We start from the raw sequence: 25,362 nt of genomic DNA, 5'->3' as shown, positions 1-25,362 counted from the left end.
CAAGAAGAAAAAGATAAAGAGCTTCAAGTCTCGGCTGTATCTTAAGCAAATGTATGATACCTTGTCTTTCAGGTGTCATGGTGAAGATTTCAGAGCTGGTTCTTTATCCTAAAGGATGCTATCACCACAGGTCATTCCCACTTTTCAGGTGTCCACTAGTTTCTTCATTCTTGAGGTGATTTGTTATGGAAAAAAGCCTTCCAAATTAAAAGTCAGTGTTTGATCACAAATATACTTACATCAAAATACAAGTTCACCACGGCTTGACTTACGGTCCAAACTAAGAGGACTGCCTCTTCCTAAAAACCACAAAAATGTACTGCAACCACACAGGATCCAGCATATAGATGGCATGAGTAATTATAGAAGTCTGAATCTCTGTGGGTAGAATTTTACCACCTACTTTTCATCTTTTACAAGCCTTAGTTTCATTATCTACAAAATGGGGATAATATCATCTACTTTGTTGGGATACTGGGAAGGCCAAATGAAGTCATATATGAAGAGCACTTAGCCTAATGTTTGGTACATAGAAGGCATCAACAAAAGATATTCTCGGTTAGCTCCTTAGTTTAAAAAAAAAAAGTCAATTATTGAAGGATCTTTCCACTCATAGGTATGAAAACTCTGAGGCATCACATCCTCACAGCCTCTGAGAGCACACCACAATTTTCCATATGTTCTCCACTGTTAAGTGATATCTGTAATGGGACCTGCTAAGAAAACAAAGTTAAGAACAATCGAGTGAGGCGAATAAGCAACAAAGGAAATGCCTTCTAAGTTCTGGGTATTTCACAACAAACATGGTGCCTACAGACTAAGAAAAGGGAAGTTGAGTGCAAGGACTGGAAACATTGGATTGTTCGGTCTATTACGCCCTCTAGTGGCCATAAACAAGACTTTTTTTCAAAATCCCAGTTTGGCCAAGATTGCAACTTGGATATAAGTATTACCCATGAGTTTGAAAAAAGTGATGTTTGTATTTTCTGCCTATATGGGGAAAAAGGGGACTTGATGTTAAGAGAAGCCAATGCTATTACAAATTTTATCAATTTGTTTCTATTCTATGCTGAATGAAAATACTAATCAATGGAAGAAAAGGCACATGCTGACTTTCGTGCTATATTCACTCTCAAGTGAGAACTGAAGAGAATTGCCTTTGTTGTTTTATGAAAGGGAATTTTGAAATAAGCATCTTTCTAAAATAGCAATCTTTTTTTTTTAACCACAGGGTTATTTACAAGCCAAGGTAATAATTAAATATGCCCAAGACTATGACTTATTCTCTGACCAAACCCTTCATTTTTATAATGGGGTAATTATAGTAAAAACTTCAATTAACCAGAGCCCTCAACATGTTATCCTTCTCTTGTACTGTATTTTTAGGACAAAGTAGAAAAGTAATCACAAGAAATTGTTCATATGAAAAATTTAGTTTGCAAATCTTGTAGATGGGTTAAGTAGAAAAAAAAAAACCCCAGAATACAAATTACATTCACACCATGATTAATATATAAAAAACACATATTTAATTAGGTAACAGCTGGAAGGAATATAATTTTTAAAAATGTGAACATGGGCCAGGCATGGTGGCTCACGTCTATAATCCTAATAATTTTAAAGGCTGAGGCAGGAGCATCACCTGAATCCAGGACAACTAGGTGAGACCCTGTCTCTACAAAAAAAAATAGCTGGGTATGGTGGTGATTGCCTGTAGTCCAATATACTTGGGAGGCTAAGGCAGGATAATCACTTGAGCCCAGGAGTCTGAGGTTGCAGTGAGCTATGATCATGCCACTGCACTCCAGCCTGGGCGATCCTGTCTCAAAAAGGCTGGGTGCAGTGGCTCAAGCCTGTAATCCCGGCACTTTGGGAGGCCGAGGTGGGTGGATTGCTTGAGGTCAGGAGTCCAGGACCAGCCTGACCAACATGGCAAAACCCCGTCTCTACTAAAAATACAAAAATTAGCTGAGCATGGTGGCACATGCCTGTAATCCCAGCTACTCAACAGGCCGAGGAAGGAGAATCGCTTAATCCTGGGAGGTGGAGGTTGCAGTGAGCCAAGTTTGTGCCACTGGACTCCATATTGGGCAAGAGCGAGACTCCGTCTCAAAAAATAACAACAAAAACAACAACATCAACAAAAAGAAGAAACAGTGAATGTGGGGAAATTGTCAACTATTTTTTACTCTTTCTGTTTTCCTTATTGTTACATTACTTGTACAACAAATGAATTCAGAATAAGAGAGAGAGGTACATATCCTGCAACATCTATCCTACACTGATAGAGGCCACCATACCCTATTATCAAGACAAAAAATAGGTCTCTTGGGAGTATCTCCTCCAACATAGGCTGAAACAAGACAGGTTCTGTATAAGCATATAGTTTTCAACTAGTTTGAAAATATATTTACAAGGATATTCTTTATTGAGAAGTGTCAATAACTAAAGTTTCACTTAAGAAGAGAAGTTGCCAAAGAATTCAGCATCAACCATTATATGGCCATTTGCATTTGAAGCAAATTGGAAAGGTGAAAAATCTCCATAAGTGGGTGCCACATGAGCTGAGTGAAAAAAAATTGTTTTGAAGTGTCACCTTTTCTTATTCTACGCAACAACAACAAATCATTTCTTGACCAGATTGTGATGAAAAGTGGATTTTACAGAAAACCAGCAACAATCTGCTCAGTGGTTGAACCAAAAAGCTCCAAAGCCCTTCCCAAAGCCAAACCTGCACCAAATAAAAGGTCATGTTGGCCTGCTGTGGCGGCTCACACCTGTAATCCCAACAATGTGGAGGGCCTAGGCGGGTAGATCACCTGAGGTGAAGGGTTCGAGATCAACCTGGCCAACATAACGAGGCCCCATCTCTACCAAAAATATACGAAAAGTTGGCCAGACATGTTGGCAGGCGCCTGTAGTCCCAGGTACTTGGGGGACTGAGGCACAAATAGGCTAAGTAACCAACCGTAATGGAAACCTCATAATACCAAGTCCATATATTTAAAATACTGTTTATTTGTGATTTAACATTAATTAGCATTACATCTAAGAGCAATATCAGATAACATTTATACATTTTTCCACAGGACACAGAGGTTCATTGGCTCATTCTTTATGCCAAAGCGAGTAAATAGAGGCATTAGCAAAAGGTGCAATAGTTCACTGTTGTGTTTAAAAAATATTTATGCACATTGCATTCATTTAGACATATATATTTTTAAAAAGTTATGGAAAAGCATAGTTCACAGGTTACTGTTTCTACATACATTGTAATACAACATAAATGATGTAGAACATAAAAAAAATCTTCCAATACAGAGTGAAGCAACTGAAAGTTTCCACCAAGAGAGTAAAACACTGAGTCCAGTAGTTAGTGAGATCTAGAATGACATTTCCAGGCTCTGGCTCAACTCTGCATTATCATATGCACACAGTCAAACAGAACCAGCTCCAAAACACACTGTAATCAATGTAATTTTTTGCATGCCAACTCACCCCCAAGAAACACTTTGGGTTATTTTTACCCATGGATAATTCTGGATCATTGATTTTGCATCGATTTGTGACATCACTTGGGTGAAAGGGGAAAAGCCTACCTTAAGCCTAGGTTTAAATTTGTATTTACATTAAAAAGAAAGTTAACTGAAAAGATTTTTTAAAAATCTATAAAAATCAAGTGGTAGTTTTCTTCCTGGTGGGATTAGACCTGCTGATTTCTTCTAGTGCTGCCCTCTAAAGATACACAAGGTTAGAAAGAGCTGACCTTTTTAAAACTCAAATATTAACCAAGAAAGACAATACTTTTGGCAGAAAAGCAGAATTTTACAAATTTGGGACATGTTTCCAACAAACATACTTTGTATCCTACCGTGAATATGAGTCACTATCAAACTAGAATTCTTCTTTTCACATCCCATCTTTTGTTACCTTAACTTTTCACTTTCCCTTTCATTCTTTTTCTTTTCATTTGGCTACCTTATGAGGCTTTTCTTCATTCATTAGCAATACTAAGAGAAAAATACAGTATAAGATTCAAATATGAATCCAGATGTACCTTTATATGTTCTAATCCCCTTTTGACACAAAGTCCCTGGATTCATCAATTATATTTAAGTATGCTCAGTACCAAGCAGTCTTAAGTATGCTCTACTGTGAAAAGATTGGCTAATATGCTTAGGACACTTTTATACTGAATGGTATACAAACATCAACATACAAAAATTGTTTTTTGCCAGAGTTAAACTAAATAACCCATGTTATGTGTATAAAATCCCCTTTGTTGAAAAATAAGGGGCTTTCTAAACTAATAAAAAAAGGAAGTTTTCAAAAATTATAGTTTATTAAAACAACTTTTTTTTGGCAAACAAAGTTACTCCAGGTGAGGAAATTTTATACTGTGAATAAAATTCCACATGAATCTTTTCTTAAAACTTTTTAAAAAATTATGTGCCAGTGTATACTAATGCTATAGACTCTTGTCTTAGAAGCTTTTAAAGCATTCTGTTAATGCCCATTGAAACAACGGGGACCCCAAAATATAGTCAATAATGATAAAAAATTACAATCTGATTACCAAGTGAAGCAGGAATTGAGAAATAAAAATTCTCACTTGCTCACTGGCAATTTCTTTCTAACAGATATTGTGGAGGAGGCCTGAAGTAATTCAGACAGATATCTGGTTATGGTGAATGATAATAACACTTTATGAGGGCAGAGCTAATTAAAACTAGTAACTGCTTAAAATTCAAAGCCATTTTTAGACATATAAAATCAGAGATGAATCTGAAAGTTTTGTTCTTGTAAAACCTCTTTCCAGTTCTTAAAGTCCAGTTTGTTACATCCCCCAATCTGATCTACCATTGCGTATTAATGATCAACTTAAACGTGGTAATTAAATGTGCAATGTCACGTTGTTATAATAGTAATTATAAAAAGGCTTTATTTAGGCCTCAACTTTCTCCTTTTTTTTGTTCTTTTTCAGAAAAGAAGGAGTGCGGAATTTCTTCTTTTTCTTGGATGGTGATTTTGAAGGTGAGCCTTCAGGTGACAGGACTTCCTCAATTTTCTCTGGAGACTTAATGGTAATCTCGATGTTTTCTATGGTTGTACTTGTAGTTAACCTACTCACTCGCTTAGCAAGCTCATCTTCAACATCATGCATATCATCTTTGCCATTTACTACCATGACAGGCACTTCCATGGAGATGAAGCTCTTGGAAAACAGCTCATGGTTTTCTACAAAAGGGGAGGGTTTTTGAGGGGTTATTTTATATACTTAACATTTTTGCTTTACTTTACAAAACTGAAATGTTTTAGCAATGTAATAAGGCATTACTTTAATGAAGACAGATAATTATTTTAATACACTGTGATATAGTAGCATGAAGCTAATTTTCTTTAATGATATAAAGGGGAAAGGAACAAAGTTGTTAAACCAAAGAGCAAAAGCTATATAATCCCAGTTTGATGAAATGACAGTTTCATTGTAAATCAAGTGAGCATAAATGAGTAAGACAACATATTCTTCTTCAATTTGGGGATCATTTGGCAATCAATACTGAAAAAGATTTCATGGTGCTAACTGGGAGATGTTTATTTTAATTTCACAAATTCTTAAGCACTATGGGTTGACAAAAATTCAGATTAAGTTAAATCAATATAAATGTTGAACAAAAGTAGTGCTCCATTTTTAATGATATAAAATATGTAATTATTGGGAGATTTAAGTAAAATCTATGGAAAACTTACTGTGATGAGGTGTTCAACTTTCTCATATGAAAACAAATCACAGAGGGGCAGATTCAAGACTAACTGAGTGAATGCTATATGGGGAATTACATTGAGTACCTTCTAATTTTTCAGGGACATTTTGCGGTGACTGAGTTTGAGACTGAATTTGTGAAACAGATGAAGCGTCATCTGAGAGTAATTCCTGCTCAGCATCTGTTGGATAAGAGTTTGGTTAAAAGCCATGCAAAACAAAACAAGCAGCATATGATTTTAGAGAGGTTAGCGCATCTATCAAATGCCTGCATACACGGAGGTGATAAATTCCTCAGCAGTGAGCTGAGCATGCTAACAGTTACCCCATACATCCATAATTAAACATTAAGAGGAGGTTAATGTGTTAACATTTCTGGCTGCTAATAGTTATTTTACATGTAGGGTTACAAAGGATGCACAGCTACCGGCAGCCCAGGCAAATGATATGTTGCATGTAGCTTTTGCTAGCATTAGAAAACCAAAACATACTGCGCAGCCAGATGAAAAGAATTATAAAGCCTCACCGATGATGCTACATTAATGAGGCAGAATGCTTCACGTAATTTTTGAACAATATTCAATCAGTTATTTCTATCAGAGCAATGATACTGAGCTAATTCATAAGGTCATAATAAATGTAGAAGAAACTTTTATAAAGTTATATAAAAACGGTGATGGTTCTAGAATGCAACATTTGTTACCTGGCATCTTTAGGCTTTCAAAAAACAAGAGATTAAAGAGGGACATTTTAAAAAATATAAAAAACAGAGAAAGTTCCCAACTTTATGTTAGAATAAATAAATTCAATAACATCACTTAGAAAATTTAGTATAATTACATTAATGAGTCAGGATGACTCCCTTTTGTGACAAAGGCACAAAAAACTGTTCCTTGGACGATCAATGTCATTAGTTCTTCCTACATGATATGTAACATGGACAAAAATTTCATTAACTGTTTTGCTTTGCATAAACATTTCAACTGTATGTTTTGGATACTCTAAAGCAGAGGCTCCTACCCTCTTTTTGGGCCACAGGCTTCTTGTCCCTGACCCCAAACCCTGCCTTCCCTAAATGTGTATCTTACACAATTACGCATGTATTTTTCAGGTGGCTCATGGACGGCCTGAAGCTTATCCAAAGAATCAATATAAAGAACCTCTGATAGGAAGAATCTCTCGTTCTAGAGAAAAAGGGAGCTAGTAGTCAATTGTTTAAGATATTTTCATTAACAAGTCTTAAACACAATCCTAACAATCTGCTTACTAAGGTTTCCGAAGCCAGAAAACTCAACCTACTAGAGTGTCCATGTGCTTAAGGGAAGTCACATCAAAATGTTAGCAGTTTGTTTTAAATTTTGACTTTGAAGTGACAATGTTGGCATCTTGAGACAACCGGAAACAGAGATTTCACAAAGCATCAAAACTACATACTTGTGACTCTATAATTATTTAAGAGAGTTAAAAAAAAATCACGTACTTATGAAATGTTTCAATCCATTAACATATCTACACTACTTTGGCTAGTAATTCTTTACTCATCTGGGAATCTCACTTTCCAGACAATTTTATTATAAAATGATAGCATTCAGATTGTTTTCTTTTTCTTTTTTCTTTTTTGAGACAGAGTTTCTCTCTGTTGCCCAGGCTGGAGTGCAGTGGCACGATCTCGGCTCACTGCATTCTGCGCCTCCCGGCTTCAAGTGATTCTCCTGCCTCGGCCTCCGGAGTAGCTAGGACTACAGGTGTGTGCCACCACATCTGGCTAATTTTTGTATTCTTAATAGAGACGGGGTTTCACCATGTTGGCCAGGCTGGTCTCAAACTCCTGACCTCAAGCAATCCACCTGCCTCGGCCTCCCAAAGTGCTAGGATTACAGGTGTGAGCCACGGACCCTGGCCACACTGACTGCTTTCTATCATCCAACATGAGGCACTTTATTGTTATCAGTGTGGCTTATCCTAGGCTGAATCTAAAAATTAACTAACCTTCTAGGCCTTGTTGTTTACGTTCGATTGTCTTCTTATACTCTTCAAGTTCTCCTTCTGTGAGATGACTAAATGGGTTAGGAGGAGCTGGTGGGCCTTGATCATCATCTTCAAATTGCATAGTCTTACAAAGAAAAAATAAAATCAATTCATTATCAGGAGTTTTACTTATATATCTATCTATTCATCCATCTAAATACACACAAATGCCATACGATGTTTGTGAAGGCTTACTTCACAACAATCATAAGAAATTGCAAGGTAACATGCTTTTTTTACAACGCTCTTCTAAGGTTAATGCTCTTAAACTACTGGTCCAATAGACTAAAATTGCCGTGATGTTTCCTCAATAAGCCTATATAAGTACATTTTAATAATTTTTTTTTTTTTTTTGAGACGGAGTTTCGCTCTTGTTGCTTAGTCTGCTGGAATGCAATGGCGGGATCTCAGCTCACTGCAACCTCTGCCTCCTGGGTTCAAGTGATTCTCCTGTCTCAGCCTCCTGAGTAGCTGGGATTAAAGGCATCTGCCACCATGCCCAGCTAATTTTGTATTTTTTACTAGAGACAGGGTTTCACCATGTTGGCCAGTCTGGTCTCTAACTCTAGACCTCAGGTGATCTGCCTGCCACGGCCACCCAAAGTGCTGGGATTATAGGCATGAGCCACCGCGCCCAGCCACATTTTAATAATTTTTTAAAAAGCCATTATGCCAAATTCTAAAAGCTTCACATAACAAAAACAATCTTGAAAAAAACAAGAACTGCTCCATTTCAAAGACCTTTGTAAAAAAGGCTTACAGAAATGAAACTGTATCAAAAGCAGTTCTTTAAATCTGTTATGAAAATAAGCTTGTAGTTGTTTTCTCTAGGAAAGGAAATAATAGAATTTCAGTTGCACCTGGCATATGGAAGCCATCAATTTATTTTTTATCCCTCCCCAAACACCATTAAAATGATAGTAAAGGAATAATACTTTGAAAAAAACTGTTAAGGATAAAAGAATGTGAGAGGAGACAACAAAGGATGAGAAATGTTAACACATTTTTGGAAGATAGAATGCAAGTGGAAAAGCAGGTAGCAGAGCTGAGAAAGTTGAAGCCTCAGTCCTGAAAAAAAGGATGCAAATGAGAAGCATGCTTATTTGCCCTGAAGAGGTCTGATAAGCCCAGAAACTAGAATCAACAGGTACCACCAAAGGTGGTAGTGAGGAAAAGGTGAGAATATAGGAACAAGTTAAAAGTCTGAATAAGAAACAGATTCCCAGGTTCTCCTCCCTATTCCAGAGCCAAGCATTTCCCTCTCTCATCTCTGCAGAAGATCAGAGGATTATTCTTTAGAAAAACTAACTAAGGGATACAAAATACAGCTGTGGGCTCCTAGAATGATGCTTGGAAACTGACAGACTGGAAAGTTCTTTTCCAGATAAACTAAATAGTCCCAAATAAAAGAATTAGAGAGAGGAATGTCTGGGGATTTCCCAGAGAAACAACCTGGTCCACATCCAATCACCCTACAATGAAGCCCACCAATCCCCAAACTCTGTATACACCCAGAGCTTCTGAGAGGCTTTCATGTCTCATTATTCCATATAAACAGACATATAAACTCAGAATAGACAAAGACAACAAAGGCAAATAAAGAAAACTTAAAATTGATACCCTTACAGCAATAAGAGAAAGCGTATCTATAAAAAAAGATCAGGATGTTATTAAAAAGGAACATTCAGAGAATAAAAACTCTTAAAAATAAAAAAAGTTAACATCAAAATAAAAAAATTAAAAGGGTTAGAAAACATCAGGAAGGTCTCCCAGAAAGTAGGATACAAAGATAAAGAGATGGCGAGTAGGAGAGAAAAGAAAAAAATCAGAGGCTCAAAGAGGCCCAACATCCAAACTAACAGGATAAACTGACAGAGAAAGAAATGGTAAGAAAACTCTTGAAGAAACACTTAAAAAAAAAAAAAAAACAAAAAAAAAAAACCTACCAGAACTAAAGGATATGACTCTGTAGATTGAAAAGGCTTACTAATTACTTAGAAAAAAGACTAAAAAGAGATCTATGAAGCACACAATCCTAAAATTTCAGAACAGCAGGGATGTAGAAATGTCTAAAAGCAAAAAAAAAAAAACCAAAAACCAAAAAACAAAACCTAAACAAAGGTTTAGGAATCCCAATGCCTTCCTGACTTCAACAATAAAACAGGGGACAACAGAATGTTTTTCATATTTCAGAAGAAAATTATTTCCAAACTACTCTATGTCCATTATATGCACATTTGAAGGTATAATAAAGGCATTTCAGACTGTTACCTCCTATGTATCCTTTTCTCAGAAAGCTATTAGAGGGTGTGTTCTACGGTAACAGAATTCAAGAAAGCAGAAGACAGAAGATACAGGAAACGGAGAACAATGTAGATGAGCAGCACAGGAATCCTCCAGATGAACCTGCACAGCTGGCCTGAGAACAACCAATTTAGATTTGGATCAGAATGATGGGGGTGGGGGGACACATGGGTGGCTTGGAACAGAGATTATCTGTTGCCTTTGACCCTATGGAAAATAATATTAGGACGGACTTTATTTTTTATTTTTTTTGAGACGGAGTCTCACTCTGTCGCCAGGCTGGAGAGCAATGGCATGATCTCGGTTCACTGCAATCTCTCTGCCTCTAGGGTTCATGTGATTCTCCTGCCTCAGCCTCCCAAGTAGCTAGGAACACACCCAGCTAATTTTTGTATTTTTAGTAGAAATAGGGTTTCACCATGTTGGCCAGGATGGTCTCAATCTCTTGACCTCGTGATCCACCCGCCTTGGCCTCCCAAAGTGCTAGGATTACAGGTGTGAGCCACCATGCCTGGCCAGGACTTTGTAATTTTGTTAAGAAGTTTGAGAAGAACTAAGCCAATGTACCCCAAATAATAAGCCAATGAAAAAAAGGCAAGGTGAGGGTAGGGAATGGTAAGTTATGTAAGAAAGGAAATACTACCTGGCTTAGCAGCAAATATGCAGTAATATAAATAGTGAAAGCTGATTTAACAAAAAAACAAAACCAGCTGTGATGTATCCTTACTGGGAGAATGGGGAGAGGGACAAAGGAAGCATTGTATAAAAAGGCTAAATCCCCATCTTTCAAAAATATTTCATTAATTCTAAGATGAATATTTTCCATCTCTGAAACTGGGAATCACCTTATGGCTTCTACAATTATAATTGGCAGTGTTTTTTTTTCTCTTTTAGTGACATGTAAGATAATGGTACTTCTTATAATGACATAGATTTGATGAAAAATAGTCAAGGTCTAAAACTGACAGACCAAGAAAAAGCAGAATATGCTCTTCAGAAACATCAAAGCAGGACCAAGAGCAGTGCTTTACATCTGTAATCCCAATACTTCAGGCTGGAGGATCACTTGAGACCAGGTGTTCATGACTATCCTGGGCAACACAGTGAGACCGTATCTCAACTAACTAGAAACATCAAGGTAAATATTAGAAGCAATGAAAAGAACAGGAAGTTGCTGTACCTGGGAACTGGGAATTGTGGGTGGCATTTTAAGTCTTGTGGATTGACTTTTTAACTTGTGCTTATATTAACAAAATACATATTCATATTTAAAAAGCAATGAAATTAATGTGGTGGATCAAAAACAAAGATCATATTGCTTTATAAACTTACAGGAGGTGGCTTATCCACAACAATTCCAGCAAGCAACTGAGACTGTGGTCCTGCTGTTTTCAAATCATATCGATTTTGTTCCCGAATCTGAATTGAAAAACAATTCAATAAAAAGTTCTTGAGGGCAACTATGCAGATGACCTTTGCTTTATCTTTTCATAAAAGCTTACTCTTTGACCATTCCAGAGTGACAGCCTCTTCAATTCCCACCTCCATAAAGACTTCTTTTACCATCCTAACAACTCAAATTAGTCTTCTCCACTCTTTTTGCCATGTCACTTCCTTTTGTCTTACATTGTTAGAGAACTGCATTTTAATATGTTTAAATTAAAATAGAAATATGTTTAATACATCTTCCCCATGTAGCCTGTTCACCAATTACCAGCACAGACCTGGAGGCATTCAATATAAGTTAAAATTATACTCAATTAAATTCCAAATTCTTCTGTGTTCAAACTTCTAAGTTTGGCATTAACCAGATTCAATCACTGGTGATTTAAACATAGAACAATTAAAATGTCCCCCCTGGCTACAGGAGACCATGTCTTACCTTATTTCTCTTTTCTAGTACCTCATTCGGGTTTGTGTTTAAAGGAACGAACTGATTTGGATCTTCAATTTTGATAGGTGTTCCTCCACTAACTTTAGACGAGTCCTCCGCTTTCATCCACTAAGAAATCAAAAATTTTCTAAAATGAAACTTTGTGTTAAGGAAATATTAGTAGATTGCTAAATAACTACGGTCTCAAGAGGGGCACTGCCAATGTTTAAACAATTTCACTAAGCAAGACTGTAGTGGTGAATTAGTTTCATCTCACACTAGTTAGAAAAGGCTCACAATCAGCATTCATTTAAAAAATAAATGCCATTATGATTCACACAAATATTCAATTACACTGCTAATTAAACTTTCTCATTCTGTCAAGTGAAAATATAAGGCTGAAACTACTTCAAGTACAGAGAGCATGATCTCACATTCACTCACATTTAGGGTTCTGTCTTCTGCACTAAAGACAGAAGTCACCAAAAAACAAAAACAAAAACAAAAACCCTTAACAATTATCTTAACATTATCATACTTCATTTTTTATTTTTGGCAGACAGAAAAGGCCAAGCCCTAATCAGCATTTTGTAACGGGGATAATCTGGTATATAATAGCAAAATAGAACCATGGGGTTGGAAGGAGCTTATGTAATTCTTCTCATTTACCCCATATTATAATCCTTAAAGAAACCTAATCTCATAAAGATTAATGATGGCTGACCATCAATCTCTGTCAACAAAATGAATTCTGAGAAACTACTGAGTTTAATTATGTTCTTTTACTGGGAGACAAGAAATCTTAGACTACAGAAAAGACATTTTGATCCCTAAGTATTTTTGTATTGAATGCATTTGTTTATATAAGATGGACTAATTTTGAATATCTAGAGCAGTGATGTCCAATCTTTTGGCCTCCCTGGGCCACACGGGAAGAATTGTCTTGGGCTACATATAAAATATACAACCACACTAACAATAGCCAATAAACTTAAAAAAAAAATCACAAAAAATTCTCATAACGTTTTAATACAGTTTACAAATTTGTGTTAAGCTGCATCCAAAGCCATACTGCGCTGTGGACTGGACAAGCTTGATCTAAAGAATGGTGGTATGCACTCCAAAACCAAACCAAACCAAACGAAATCTAAAGCAAAATTCTGAAAAAGATAAAATAACCCATTTCTCTACCTACAAAATCTTGCCTAAGGGTAGCTATGTGCAATGATTCATGTAGCTTTGGTTCAATTAGCTGTCAATAACTTAACAGTTTTAATTCACTGGTGCAACAGTAACTACAAACTACAGTAACAGCAGTATCATGTAGTGGGCAAGAACTGGGCTCAAGAGTCAGACTGTCTGCATGCAGATCCCCAGTTTACCATTAAAACATGATTGATTAGCCCTTCTTGCCTTGGTTTTCTCATCTATAAAATAGACAGAAAAACAGCATCATTCATATTAGGAGAAGCAAATGAGATAATTCATGTACAGCACTTAAAACAGTGCCTTGTACAAAGTTAAAACCTGGTAAGTCACAGTAGTATTTTTAAATATTATTTTACTTTCCAAATATTTTCAATATCTAACATTCAATTCCTAGGTAACGAGGCAAAACATTTAGTAAAAGCAAACTACATAAATTACTGGCACACCGTGATTTTGGTTCGGGGACTGGTTTCTCCATTCCGAGACTCCTCAGGCACATTCACTTTCATGTAAGTATTTGGTGAGTTCAGCCATCTTGTTTTTTCACGCTGTTGCCTCTGTGCCATGTATTTGAGAGGAGAGAGTGGCACTGTGTCGTCTTCAAAGGAAAAAGCAGTCACAGTTGCTGGGATTTCCACATCACTCTTGTGCCTAGGCTTCTCTCGAATGAGAGGATGCCTGTAAGCATAGCCTGTTCTATACCCCTAAGGGAGGGAAAAACCACATTTGAAGCATCAAACTTGTATCAACAACAGCATTGGGATCCTAATTCCTTATACAAATGATTTAAAAGACTCCTTTGTTGAAAAACAAAGGAAAAAGCATCTTTCCAAATGCTACATAATTTTCATGTAACTAGAGTTGAAATTGTGCAAATTTCAAGATCTAGTTAAAGCTGATTACAGTTGATATTGCAATTTCCATTCACACAACTGTTCCTGACAAAGGAACAGTTCTAAATTGCTGACCATTAGTGCTTTTCTACCTATAAAACTATTTTTGGGAAGCAAATCTCAGTGCTCATTTAAGACTTTGTTCCTGAGTCTGAAGGCAGTCTGCCTTCTGAGCTTTCACAGAAGAGGGTAAAATCTAAGGTAACATTTGCTAAACCATACAGCTGATAAGGGGTTACTATCCAAAATACATAAGGAACTCAAAAAACAGCAAGAAAAGACCCCAATTAAAAAATGGGCAAAGGATCTGAATATACATTTTCAAAAGATGACATACAAATGGTCGAGTATATTAAAAAATGCTCAACATCACTAATCAAGAAAATGCAAATTAAATCACAATGAGATATCATGTCCTATCTGTTAGAATTACTGTATCAAAAATATGAAAGATAACAAGTGTTAGAGTCAATGTAGGAAGAAAGGGAAACTTTGCGCACTGTTGGTGGCAATGTAAATTAGTACAGCCATTAGGGAAAACAGTATGGAGGTTCCTCACACAATTAAAAATAAAACTACCATATGATCTAGCAGTCTTATTACCAGATATATATCCAAAGGAAATGCAATCAGTATGTCAAGAAGATATCTGTACTCTCTTGTTGGTTGCACCATTATTCATAATAGCCAAGATATAGAATCATCCCAAATGTCCATTGATGGATGGGATTAAAATGTGGTATATATAACATAATAGAATACTAGTCAGCCTTAAAAAAGAAATTCTGTCAAATGTGACATGGATAAATCTAGCGGACATTATGTTAAATGAAATAAACTAGGCACAGAAAGACAACTACTACATGATCTCACTTACATACAGAATCTTAAAAAGTTGAACCTGTTGGGCATGGCAGCTTACGCCAGCAACCCCAGCACTTTGGGAAGACTGCGTGGGAAGGCTGTTTGGGCATAGGAGATCAAGACCAGCCTGGGCAACATGGAGAAACTGTATCTCTACAAAAAGTGGGGGGGGAAAAAAAAAAGCCAGGTATGGTGGCACACACCTATGGTCCCAACTACACAGGAGGCTGAGGTGGAAGAATGGTTTCAGACCAGTAGGTTGAGGCTGCAAGTGAGCCGTGATTGTGTCACTGCCCTCCAAGTGAGACCCTGTCTCAAAGAAAAAAAAAAAAATTTGAACTCATAAAATTAGAGTAGAATAGTGGTTACTAGGAGGTTGGGGCAGAGATGTTGATCAAACCATACAAATTTCAGTTAGACAGCAGGAAAAACTTCAAGAGATACACTGTACTATGGTGACTATAGTTAATAACAATATATTCTAATCTTGGAAAAAAAAACAAAAAAAGACATTTGTAAGTTCTGTTTGATTCTCAAGGGTGTGGTTAAATCACCCTGAAATGCTTTCCTAAGGCCAAACTCGGCTTCTGGAGGAGGACGGAGCATGTTCTACAACCAAAATGAAATGGAAGCATCTGCTCTTGAATCTGAAGACGTTAAATCCAAGTTTTATTTCAATTTTGCAACCTACCAAGTTGTCCAGAGTCCTCATAAGCCCTTCAAACTCAATTTCGCCAACCTTCCATTTTTGATGAGAACCCATATTCACACCTCCTCCACCAGATACTGCTACAGTGTGAGTGAAAGCTTTATATTTCTGAAAGTCCAGTACACTGAGATTGTCTACTCCACCTGCCCCTGCTAGGGCCTGCACCTGTAATCAATGGGAAAATATACAGAGATACAAAACTATAAAGACGATAACGAGTATTTTACTTACAAAAAGGCACAATTTCAGTTTGGCAAATCTCTATAATATTCGCTTAGGCTACTAACAACAAAGACAAGATGACACTGTGCCAGCAGACAGCTGAAGTATGTTTTTTACCTATCTGAAAAGAAACCTTCCAAGACTCTGATCCTCCCCGGCGGAAAACACATTTAGAGCCATACCTCTTAAAAGCAACTGAATTCTCCTGCCAAATTTTAAATTTCTTTTCTTGAAGTTTTCCCAAGGTTATCCAGTTAATACTTTTGTTAAAAGTTTTAATTTTAAGAGAATACAAAAACACTGTACTTTGAATTTAAAGGTATTTAGGCAGAAGCCATCAGCTCATTATCCGAATTTAATTAAGCTTTTCATAGCCCCATTTGAGAAGAGCAGGAGGGACCACTAAAGCAAAAAAGAAGTGGATTTTTAGGACAAGTTAATGTTGGTGGAAAAAGGTTTTGGTTTTCTTCCTTGTGCCCCTTCCAATAAATTAAGATTACTACCATTTGCTTCATGACAATTTGCTTTATTTTAAGAGAAAATTAGGGACTTTACATAAATTCAGCATCTCTGATTTAAAAAAAAGTAGTTAATATCCAACCTCTCATCATAATAAGGCTGTGGAATTGCTGAAAACTGCAATTTCGTGAAACTTCTGGCCCTAGCCAAACTTGTTACAAAAGTGACCACAACACATTGGATTCTGGATTTGCAGCTGTTTTTCTTTCTTACTCAGCACCACCACTAGAGGGTGAAAACAGAGAAATATGCAATTGTACTATCTTAAAAAGCAGGATGGTAGGGAAAAGGATGTTTTTGCAGCCCTTAGATTGTGTGTGAGAAAATTTTAATTTCCTTTCCTCCTATTTTCAATTCAGGAGATAACTGAGTTGAGAAACCCTCTCTACTTAAGTACAGCACAACTTCTCTTAAAAGGCAAAAAGCCACTAATAGGTATTTGGAAATAAGTATACACAAAATTCAACTAAATGAGCAAATAACAAAGTAATTAAAAAGGGGGAATAATGTTTCCTACCTGAATCTCACAGGCTAACTGCACATTAAAAATATAATGAAAAGCCTCCTCTACTGTTTCTCCAAGTGCAACCACACCGTGATTCCTGAGTACCAGCACCTAAAATAGAATGCCCACAGCAATCACTTTAAATAACTGGCATAGCTCACACTGTTTTCATCAACAGCAGCAGCAACGAAAATAGCTCCTTAGACAAACTCTACATACCTTACAACTTGGCCCCAGAACTTTCTGCAGTTGAATTCTCTCTTCCTGTTCATCCAGTGACCCTTGGTAGTCATAATAGGCAACATCTCCCAGAATAAGAGATTCTTGAGAAATTGGAAGGATCCCACATTTCATGGAGGATACCTATTTGGTTTGGCCCATACCAAGATAACACATTTGGTTACTAAATACATTTTCATAGGAGCCTGATTATTTGGTCAGCTCAGAAAAGCACTGGCCTATTCACTGTGTTCCCACTGCAGCCCACCTCCCACTTTGTTTCTTCCACGCACTAAAAAAGGACTTAAGGAATACAGCCCAACTTAAATGGTGTGTCAAATATTATGAAAAAACCTTTGCTCCAAAAAACTCAATGGCCCAATTTTCAAACTGATTAAAATCCAAATGCTATTTCTCCAGCTGTTTCCTAGAATGGTAGCATTTGGTCCCCAGGTCCTTTCACTTTCTGGGTATGCAGAATTATTATTTCAAATATGATTTTGAAAAGCAGATAGTAAAGCATCCTGTTAAGAAAGCCACAAAATAATACATCTTCCAGAGGCACTGCCAGTTTTGGCCTTGCGTTGACTTACAGCTGCTGTTGCAAGGGTATGGATGTGTATCACACACTTAACATCAGGACGTGTTGAATAGATTGCAGCATGGGGACTGAATCCTGTATGGTCAATTTTCAAATTGGTACTTCCCTGGTCAACCACTTCTCCTATGATATTGACTTTTACCTGGAAAAAATCAGAAAGACATATTTAACTGGTGCATATGTATCAAAGTTTGTGTTTCACAAGCTAAACTGGGGGTAGCAAACTTTTTTGTAAAAGGCCAGATAGTAAATATTTTGGAATCTGTGGGCCTCTGCTGCAATTATTCAACTCTGCGGGTGGGGTACAAAAGCAGCCATAAACAATCTGTAATTTAACAGGTATAGCTTTGTTCCCATAAGACTTTATTTATAAAACAGTCTGCAACAAAACTTAGTACTCAACAAGTTCAGTTTCCAAGAAACTGAGAAACTTAAGCTCTTCATTGGAGGTCTCAACAAGTCTGGCATATATCGAATTGGCTAGAAAACTTCTATTTGCTAACATTGCAGCAAGCACCCAGAACCAAGGTGGCTCCTGTTGCTCACTCTGTAAGCTAATGACAGTGGCCAGGAGTAGTCATGGAAAAGATGGAATGCTAAGAAGGTCAGATCCTATACTCATACCAACTGAACTTCATTTAAATCTAGCTATGAACATAGTTTGTGTGTGTTTTGGCTTTTTTTTTTTTTTTTTTGAGACACAGTCTCGACCTGTCACCCAGGCTGGAGTGCAATGGCATGATCTTGGCTCACTGCAACCTCTGCCTCCCGGGTTCAAGCGATTCTCCTGTCTCAGCCTCCTGAGTAGCTGGGATTACAGGCGTGCACCACCAGGCCTGGCTAATTTTTTGTATCTTTAGTAGAGACGGGGTTTCACCATGTTGGCCAGGCTGGTCTCAAACTCCTGACCTCAAGATCCACCCACCTCAATCTCTCCCAAAGTTATGGGATTACAGGTGTGAGCCCAGCCGTTGTGTTTTTTTTTAAGATAAATTTCTGAGTGTATAGGGTGGGGAAAAAAAAAATCAAGATTCCCTTTCAAAACACAGATAACTGATAAGACCAACTCATTTATTAGTCTCTTCAATTACGCTGTTCTCCAAAGCTTTTCTTTAAAATAACAGCATAGTTCAAATTCCCTTCACTGTTCACTTATAAATGTTTTTCCATCCATACCTTCCCTTATTCTGTCCTGTACTAAGCGCTAAGAACTGTCAGAAAAGCAAAAGAAAGCTCAGAAAAAGTAACATCGGAATGAAAAATTATACCAAATTAGAGGCTGTAGCTTCAGAAAAAGATAGGCCTCTGGGAATTATTATAATGTGGTCTTGCTCCTTACTTATTCTTACCTGGAAAAAAACAACAAGGAATTACTATGAAACGGTTCATATTTTGCAGTGGAAACATGACTACAAATATATTTACAATGAGTAACTGTAAGCAACCTGGAGGGAAAAACCCAGCAAAACAAAAATTAAAGTTCTACAACTTGAAACTTTCCTCAAGTTTCCCTCAAGTACTTGCTAAAAAATTCTGACGTTGGTTTTTTACTGGACTTACCTAAAAGTGTTATTTTGGGGTTCTAAGGTTATTCAGGGTCAGCTATGTTCATAAAAAATAAATGCCAATAGCATTCAAGCCAATGTGGTAATGATTATAACCTTAATTTACAACTTGGAAATTAAGGCAAAATGGGCAAAGGAAAGAGAACAGAATCTCTTCCTAGGAAGGAATTAAAGATGGAAAGGGGAAAGGAAGAAAGATTCTTGGTGGACCACAGCTATATTATTTCCATTGTACAATATTTTAATACTCTTTTGTTTCCAAATAGCATCTTTTTCAAAGTGTGGCAAAATAAACATATGATGGTGAATGGAAAAGGATACATTTAAAAAACAAAGACCAGGGAGGAAGCTTCCCTAACCTCCTCTATCTTTCTTGCCTCAAATGCTTTTTAAAGCCACGGATGCTCACATATAATTACATGGGAGGGACAATTTTGCCAGAAAGATTTCTTCTTGGATAGATTCTACAACTGGTCTGAATCAAAGGAATAACACAGTAAGGGGAGAAGAATGGTTGGGGGAACTGTAGCCTCTCCCTTGGGGATAAGGTTTAAATCACTATTTGGTTGTGATCTAGCATACTAAGTTTAGAGAATAAGTCTGCAAACTGGACTTCCAGGTAAAGTTAAGAAAAGTGTAATTGCCTTCTAGTTGTAATTCTTTAAAAAAGGAAGTGAAAGCTGAAGAACTCACTGAGATATAGGTATTTGCCAGGTGTGCCCATCCAAACAAGTCTACAAGTCTGTACAGGCTGGCAAGTTTACAGCGAGTAAGTTTTTCTCCCTTCACATATGAGGATGTATCTGCACCAGGAAGGTCATTGATAGGCATGACCATGCCAAGACCTGAAAGAGCAAAAAATGTGGAGAGAGATTCAAGTCAAGCAATCCCTTACCTGGAAATTAGTTGCCAGGAAGTAGCCTGCGTCTGGGAGTATCCCAGCCTTGTACATAATGATCTGAAATTTATCAGCCCATACAGTATTTTATTAGCTTATTCTCCTTCAGATAGGTACAGTGAGAGTAAAAATAAGTGTCAGCTATCTTTGATTGCTTAGCAAAAGTTGCTTCATCTAGCGCTTGCTAAGGAGTGACTATATCAAAGGTTCACACCACTGGGGAAAAATGGTTCCATGTATCTCCAAGGGTAAAAGTGATAAGTACTAAAATTATTGCTAGTTTCATGATGAAAAGACCTCAACAGAAAGCTACTTTTCTATTACTTTTTTTGACTTTTATTCAAACACAAAAAACATTTGAGATGGAAAATAGCGCATGCAAATAGTATGGGTTCTGTCCCATTGAAGGTCTTGAAGTAATCTTGAAGGTCTCTAATGATCTAATTGCCAAGTTCAACTGTTACCAAGTTCAACTTCTGCTCAGTGTTCATTCTCCTTGACCTCCTTACTGCTTGACACTATGTACACTGCCTCATTCCTAGAACTCTTCTCGAGGCCCATGTGATACTATCCCAGATCTCTTGTTCCTTGCCCACCTGCTTTTCTCCTTTAACAAGTTCATCTGTTCCTTCACCCAACTGTGGCTCTTGCCCAAAGCTCAGTCCTCTACTATGTTCTTTCTCATTTTACTTTTCTCTACAAAAACATTATAGACTCTCAAGCCTCCCTTACTGTTATTTTTGTGTTGATGACTCACTCCCTGGTCTTTAGTTCTGATCAGATCCTCCTCCCCATTTGCCAGCCTGCCCCCTGCCCTCCCCCCCCTTTTTATTGAGATGGAGTTTTGCTTGTGTTGCCCAGGCTGGAGTGCAATGGCATGATCTCAGCTCATCGTAACCTCCGCCTCCCGGGTTCAAGTGATTCTCCTGCCTAGGCCTCCCGAGTAGCTGGAATTATAGGCATGCACCACCACGCCCGGCTAATTTTGTTATTTTTAGTAGAGACGGGGTTTCTTCATGTTGATCAGGCTGGTCTTGAACTCCCAACCTCAGGCGATCCGCCCACCTCAGCCTCCCAAAGTGCTGGGATTACAGGTATAAGCACCACCATGCCTGGCCCCAGTCTGCTTTTTAAATTTGTTTTTAGAGGCAGGGTCTCACTCTGTCACCCAGGCTACAGTGCAGTGGTGTGATCATGGCTCACTGCAGCCTTGAACTCCTAGGCTCAAGCAATCCTTCCAACTCAGCCTCCTGAGGAGCTAGGACTACATGGCATGCTACCACACCTGGCTGTTTTTATTTTTTAGTGAAGACGGTTTCACTATGTTGCCCAGGCTCATCTTGAACTCCTGGCCTCCAGTGATACTCCTGCCTTGGCTGCCCAAAGTGCCAGGATTATAGGCATGAGCCAGCGTGCCTGGCCTAGCCTGCTGTTTCTGTCTACAACACAGTAACACGAAAATTAAAAAGGTCAGCTGGGCACAGTGGCTCATGCCTGTAATCCCAGGACTTTGGGAGACTGAGGCGGGTGGATCATCTGGGGTCGGGAATTCGAGAGCATCCTGGCCAACATGGTGAAACCCCGTCTCTACTAAAAATACAAAAATTAGCTGGGTGTGGTGGCATGCACCTGTAATCCCAGCCACTCAGGAGCCTGAGGCAGGAGAATCGCTTGAACCTGGGACGCGGAGGTTGCAGGGAGCTGAGATTGCGCTATTGCACTACAGCCTGGGTAACAGGGCAAGACTCCATCTCAAGGAAAAAAAAGAAAATTAAAAGGGTCTAAAGGTGATTTTATCTTCTCTTTCCCTTACCTTCTCTCTTCTCCTTATTTTGCTTCTAATATTGATGGTACCATTCCTACAGGCTCATACTCTAAGTAACCTCTACCTCTTAATCTCTCCTGGGTTACCATATATAATTTGTCACCACATTCCATGACTGTTTTCTTCATAAGGTCCCTTGCCGTCCACACTTGAGTTCAGGCTGTACCTCATGTGTGGATCACTGCAATCAGCCTCATTCTTGTCCTTGACTGCAGCCCCTTTGTAAATTCATTATGCATAAAGCCATTGAGTTTTCTAAAGCACTGCTTTTAACCTGAGAATGCCAGCAAGCACCTTTAAAGAGAATCAATATTACAATGTAAGACCTTTTAATTTTTGAGATGTTTTGAAGTAATTTGAACAGTTTTAATACGTAAGCCATACAAAATAGCATAATTTCTGACAAAATTTTAGAGTCAGCCATTAACCTATCTCCTACTCTCCCTAGCTTTCCAACTTTAACTTCCGCTTTTCACAACACAGCGTACGTATTTCAGGCAAACTGGTTGCTATTTCCTGACCTCCAAACAGTGGCACATGGCTTTCCGCCTGCCATGCCTTTGTACATTCCAGCCAGCAGGCCAAGGTCTCCTGTAGCTCCTTGATCCTGCCGTGGAATCCAGGACACTTGCAGGATAGCTTCTTTTACTATATCTGTTTTCCCTGACTAGTCTTCCTCTTGGAGCTTTTGAGGTTCTCTCTTTGGGATCTTTTGCCGGCCTATACACTCTTGTCTGACTATTTAATCAACGTCCACAGCTTTCAGTACTACTTCTCTATGTCCATCTGCCAAGTCTTTCTCCTAAGCTCTCTGACTGCATTTCCAACTGATGCAATGTCTTGGCAATGAAAATGGAGCATGCCCAAAGCTGAACTTCCGCCATTTCCCAAGCCAAACTAGATGCCCAAATCTGGACTTTTATTTTTGTTAATAATACTATAAAATCACCCAGTTCATTCTTCACACAGAAAATATATTGGTCTTTTAAAATAATCTTTCTGCTTAAAATGGCTTCCCATCAAAGTTAGGAATAAAACTCAAACTTTGAAATCCAATTGTGATATGATTTATATTCAGCCACATTAAAATCAGATTTCTTATTTTAAAAAAGTAAGACATGGTTTTCACTTTGTTGCAAGGCTGGTCTCCAATTCCCAGGCTCAAGTGATCCTCCCACCTCAGCCTCCCATGTAGCTGGGATTACCAACACATGCCACAGGTCCCAGCCCAGGACCATGTCTTATATCATCTTACAATCTGTATGAAGTGTAGTAAATGCCTGGTTGATATGAAAGGGTAGGAGGTTCTAACACTATGTTACTCTAAGTATTAGATGTTATAAACTTAAGGACTGAACCTGAGCAGACTATGCTGCTAGAGATATACGGTGTTCCAAAGTGGAGGTAAAATGATAATGTTTAAAATTCTCCAAAACTGACATACTGAGGGGAGGTGAAGAAAAACCCGAGAAAGAATTGGTCATGATGTAATCTGCAATCTGTTGTAATGCTAGCAATCCAGTTGGGTTGTGGCCTTTCTTCATCTGTTCTTGAATAAGGCATTCCAAGTCTTCCCGAAAGGCCTGAAATACACAAAAATAAAGACTGAGCATGCGCATTTCACTTGCAGCAGAATGGCCCAAACGTAACTTGCTCCAATACAACCAATCTTTCCCCCATCCCTCTTCTGAATAGCTATTGCCTCTACTACTTAAAAACAAATGTAAAACACAAAATAATAAAATCAAAGCATTGGAAGAAATAGCAAAAAGTTTGCTTTTGGGGGGAAAACCATTATGCATTCTTAATATCAAAGAAAATGAGATATTGTTATATCTACACTAGGCAGGCACAGATAAAACTCCTCTTATTAATAGGCAACTCAAGCACCAAGAAACTGCTGCAAAAAAAAGCGATCCACTTCTTGCTTAGCTAAGACAGAGTCCCCATGTGAATGGGGAACAACTTTGAATACAGAGTTAATGGCAAAAGTTTTTACTAAGACATACTAAACAATGGTTTCCATTTTATGATTTCCATGGCAATTCCTTAGCCCCATAAACTCTGAAAGTTTCTTAATGGAACTTTGGGTTCCATATTCTGGAGTTCTGCTGTATATTTTTGGGGGTGGGGAGGAATGAGATGAGGTAGTGGCAGAAGCAGTGTTTATACAGATCAAAATCCTGAACATTAAGAGAACACCACTATTCCAGTAACCTTCGAGTTTCTAGTATGGTTCATCATCTGAAACTTCTCCCAATCCTTCACATCGCAAATAATTGATTCTGACTTTCCGTCACATCCAACCAACACCTATTTTATTAAGTTCGTCATTTGTTCTCTTGGTCATGTCTACTTCATTTAAAAGATGAAGGCTCTTGTAATATAAATCACTTAGCCCTTGCTCTTCCATTTGAGATTAGTTACATATGTAGTAGGATGCCCTGGCAGAAATTAGTTCCATTTCTCCACTTTGCCTAAGAGGGAGAAGGCAGAAAATTATTTTGGCATCACTACTTCCAAGAAGGGTAGGTATGAATACCTGGGAGATAACTAAGAAAACCTCCTTTAAAAGGGTGAATCTCTTTTGAGTCACTGGCAGTAGTCTGCCTCATGAGGGTACGAATAAAGTCTCCTGGAGTCTCTGCTTAGATGAAGCCTTTCTGAGAGGCTCTATTTAAGTTCCCAGAGGTCAGGGAACTTTTTTTTCTTTTTTGAGATGGAGTCTTGCTTTGTTGTCCAGGCTGGAGTGCAGTGGCGCAATTTTGGCTTACTGCAATTGCCACCTCCTGGGTTCAATCGATTCTCCTATTTCAGCCTCCCAGATAGCTCGGATTATAGGCATATGCCACCACACCTGGCTAATGTTTGTATTTTTAGTAGAGATGGGGTTTCACCATGTTGGTCAGGTTGGTCTCAAACTCCTGAACCTCAAGTGATCCACCCTCCTTGGCTGCCCAAAGTGGTGGGAGTACAGGTGTGGGCCACCACGCCCGGCCAGGAACTTTAAAGAAAAAATAATGGCATAGGAGCTCATGGTGGTAAGGGGAAATGTGGTTCTAAGGGTATGAGATGGTAGACGTAGGACCAGTCCTGACTCAATGTTTGCAGTGCACTTAGAATAATAGTTGAGAGATGTCCATGATGTCAACTGAAAGAGCTAGGTGCTAATAGATGTAATCTTGGGTGCTCAACCATAAGGCACCATGGAACATCCTAACTGAGCTTAGCACAGGAAGATCCTTCCCTGATGCACTGTGGTGGCCTGCACAAACATCTGGGTAAACAGTGAACCTATAGCTCCTGTTGGACAGTTTAAGACTGGTTTTCAATATGCTATCACAAGGCAGGGAAGTACAGTTGG

The 25,362-nt window shown here is 38.2% G+C and overlaps 1 protein-coding gene across 15 annotated transcripts in view; it reads right to left on the bottom strand.

Moving 5' to 3' along the window:
• Positions 1 to 2,998: 2,998 nt before the first annotated feature.
• ADD3 (adducin 3) overlaps positions 2,999 to 25,362 on the bottom strand; it is a 144,621-nt gene continuing 122,257 nt past the window's right edge. For 13 of the 15 annotated variants that reach the window (XM_032281569.1, XM_032281571.1, XM_032281573.1 and 10 more), the window contains 13 exons: positions 23,443 to 23,581; positions 19,969 to 20,120; positions 18,979 to 19,059; positions 17,703 to 17,852; positions 17,110 to 17,253; positions 16,903 to 17,001; positions 15,627 to 15,809; positions 13,625 to 13,882; positions 11,979 to 12,098; positions 11,429 to 11,515; positions 7,754 to 7,877; positions 5,851 to 5,946; positions 2,999 to 5,238 (listed from right to left, as the gene is read on the bottom strand). In XM_032281569.1, coding sequence (XP_032137460.1) covers positions 4,946 to 5,238; positions 5,851 to 5,946; positions 7,754 to 7,877; positions 11,429 to 11,515; positions 11,979 to 12,098; positions 13,625 to 13,882; positions 15,627 to 15,809; positions 16,903 to 17,001; positions 17,110 to 17,253; positions 17,703 to 17,852; positions 18,979 to 19,059; positions 19,969 to 20,120; positions 23,443 to 23,581 — 1,926 coding nt within the window. In that variant the 3' untranslated portion in view covers positions 2,999 to 4,945. The remainder of the gene's footprint in view (positions 5,239 to 5,850; positions 5,947 to 7,753; positions 7,878 to 11,428; positions 11,516 to 11,978; positions 12,099 to 13,624; positions 13,883 to 15,626; positions 15,810 to 16,902; positions 17,002 to 17,109; positions 17,254 to 17,702; positions 17,853 to 18,978; positions 19,060 to 19,968; positions 20,121 to 23,442; positions 23,582 to 25,362) is intronic. The other 2 variants (XM_032281579.1, XM_032281578.1) reach the window with 2 other exon arrangements.

Source organism: Sapajus apella, unplaced genomic scaffold (genome assembly GCF_009761245.1).
Source record: "Sapajus apella isolate SASKATOON/1434 unplaced genomic scaffold, GSC_monkey_1.0 scaffold13, whole genome shotgun sequence".
Taxonomy (NCBI): domain Eukaryota; kingdom Metazoa; phylum Chordata; class Mammalia; order Primates; family Cebidae; genus Sapajus; species Sapajus apella.
Note: the sequence above shows the minus strand (reverse complement) of the source record. Positions and strands in the feature narration are given on the sequence as shown.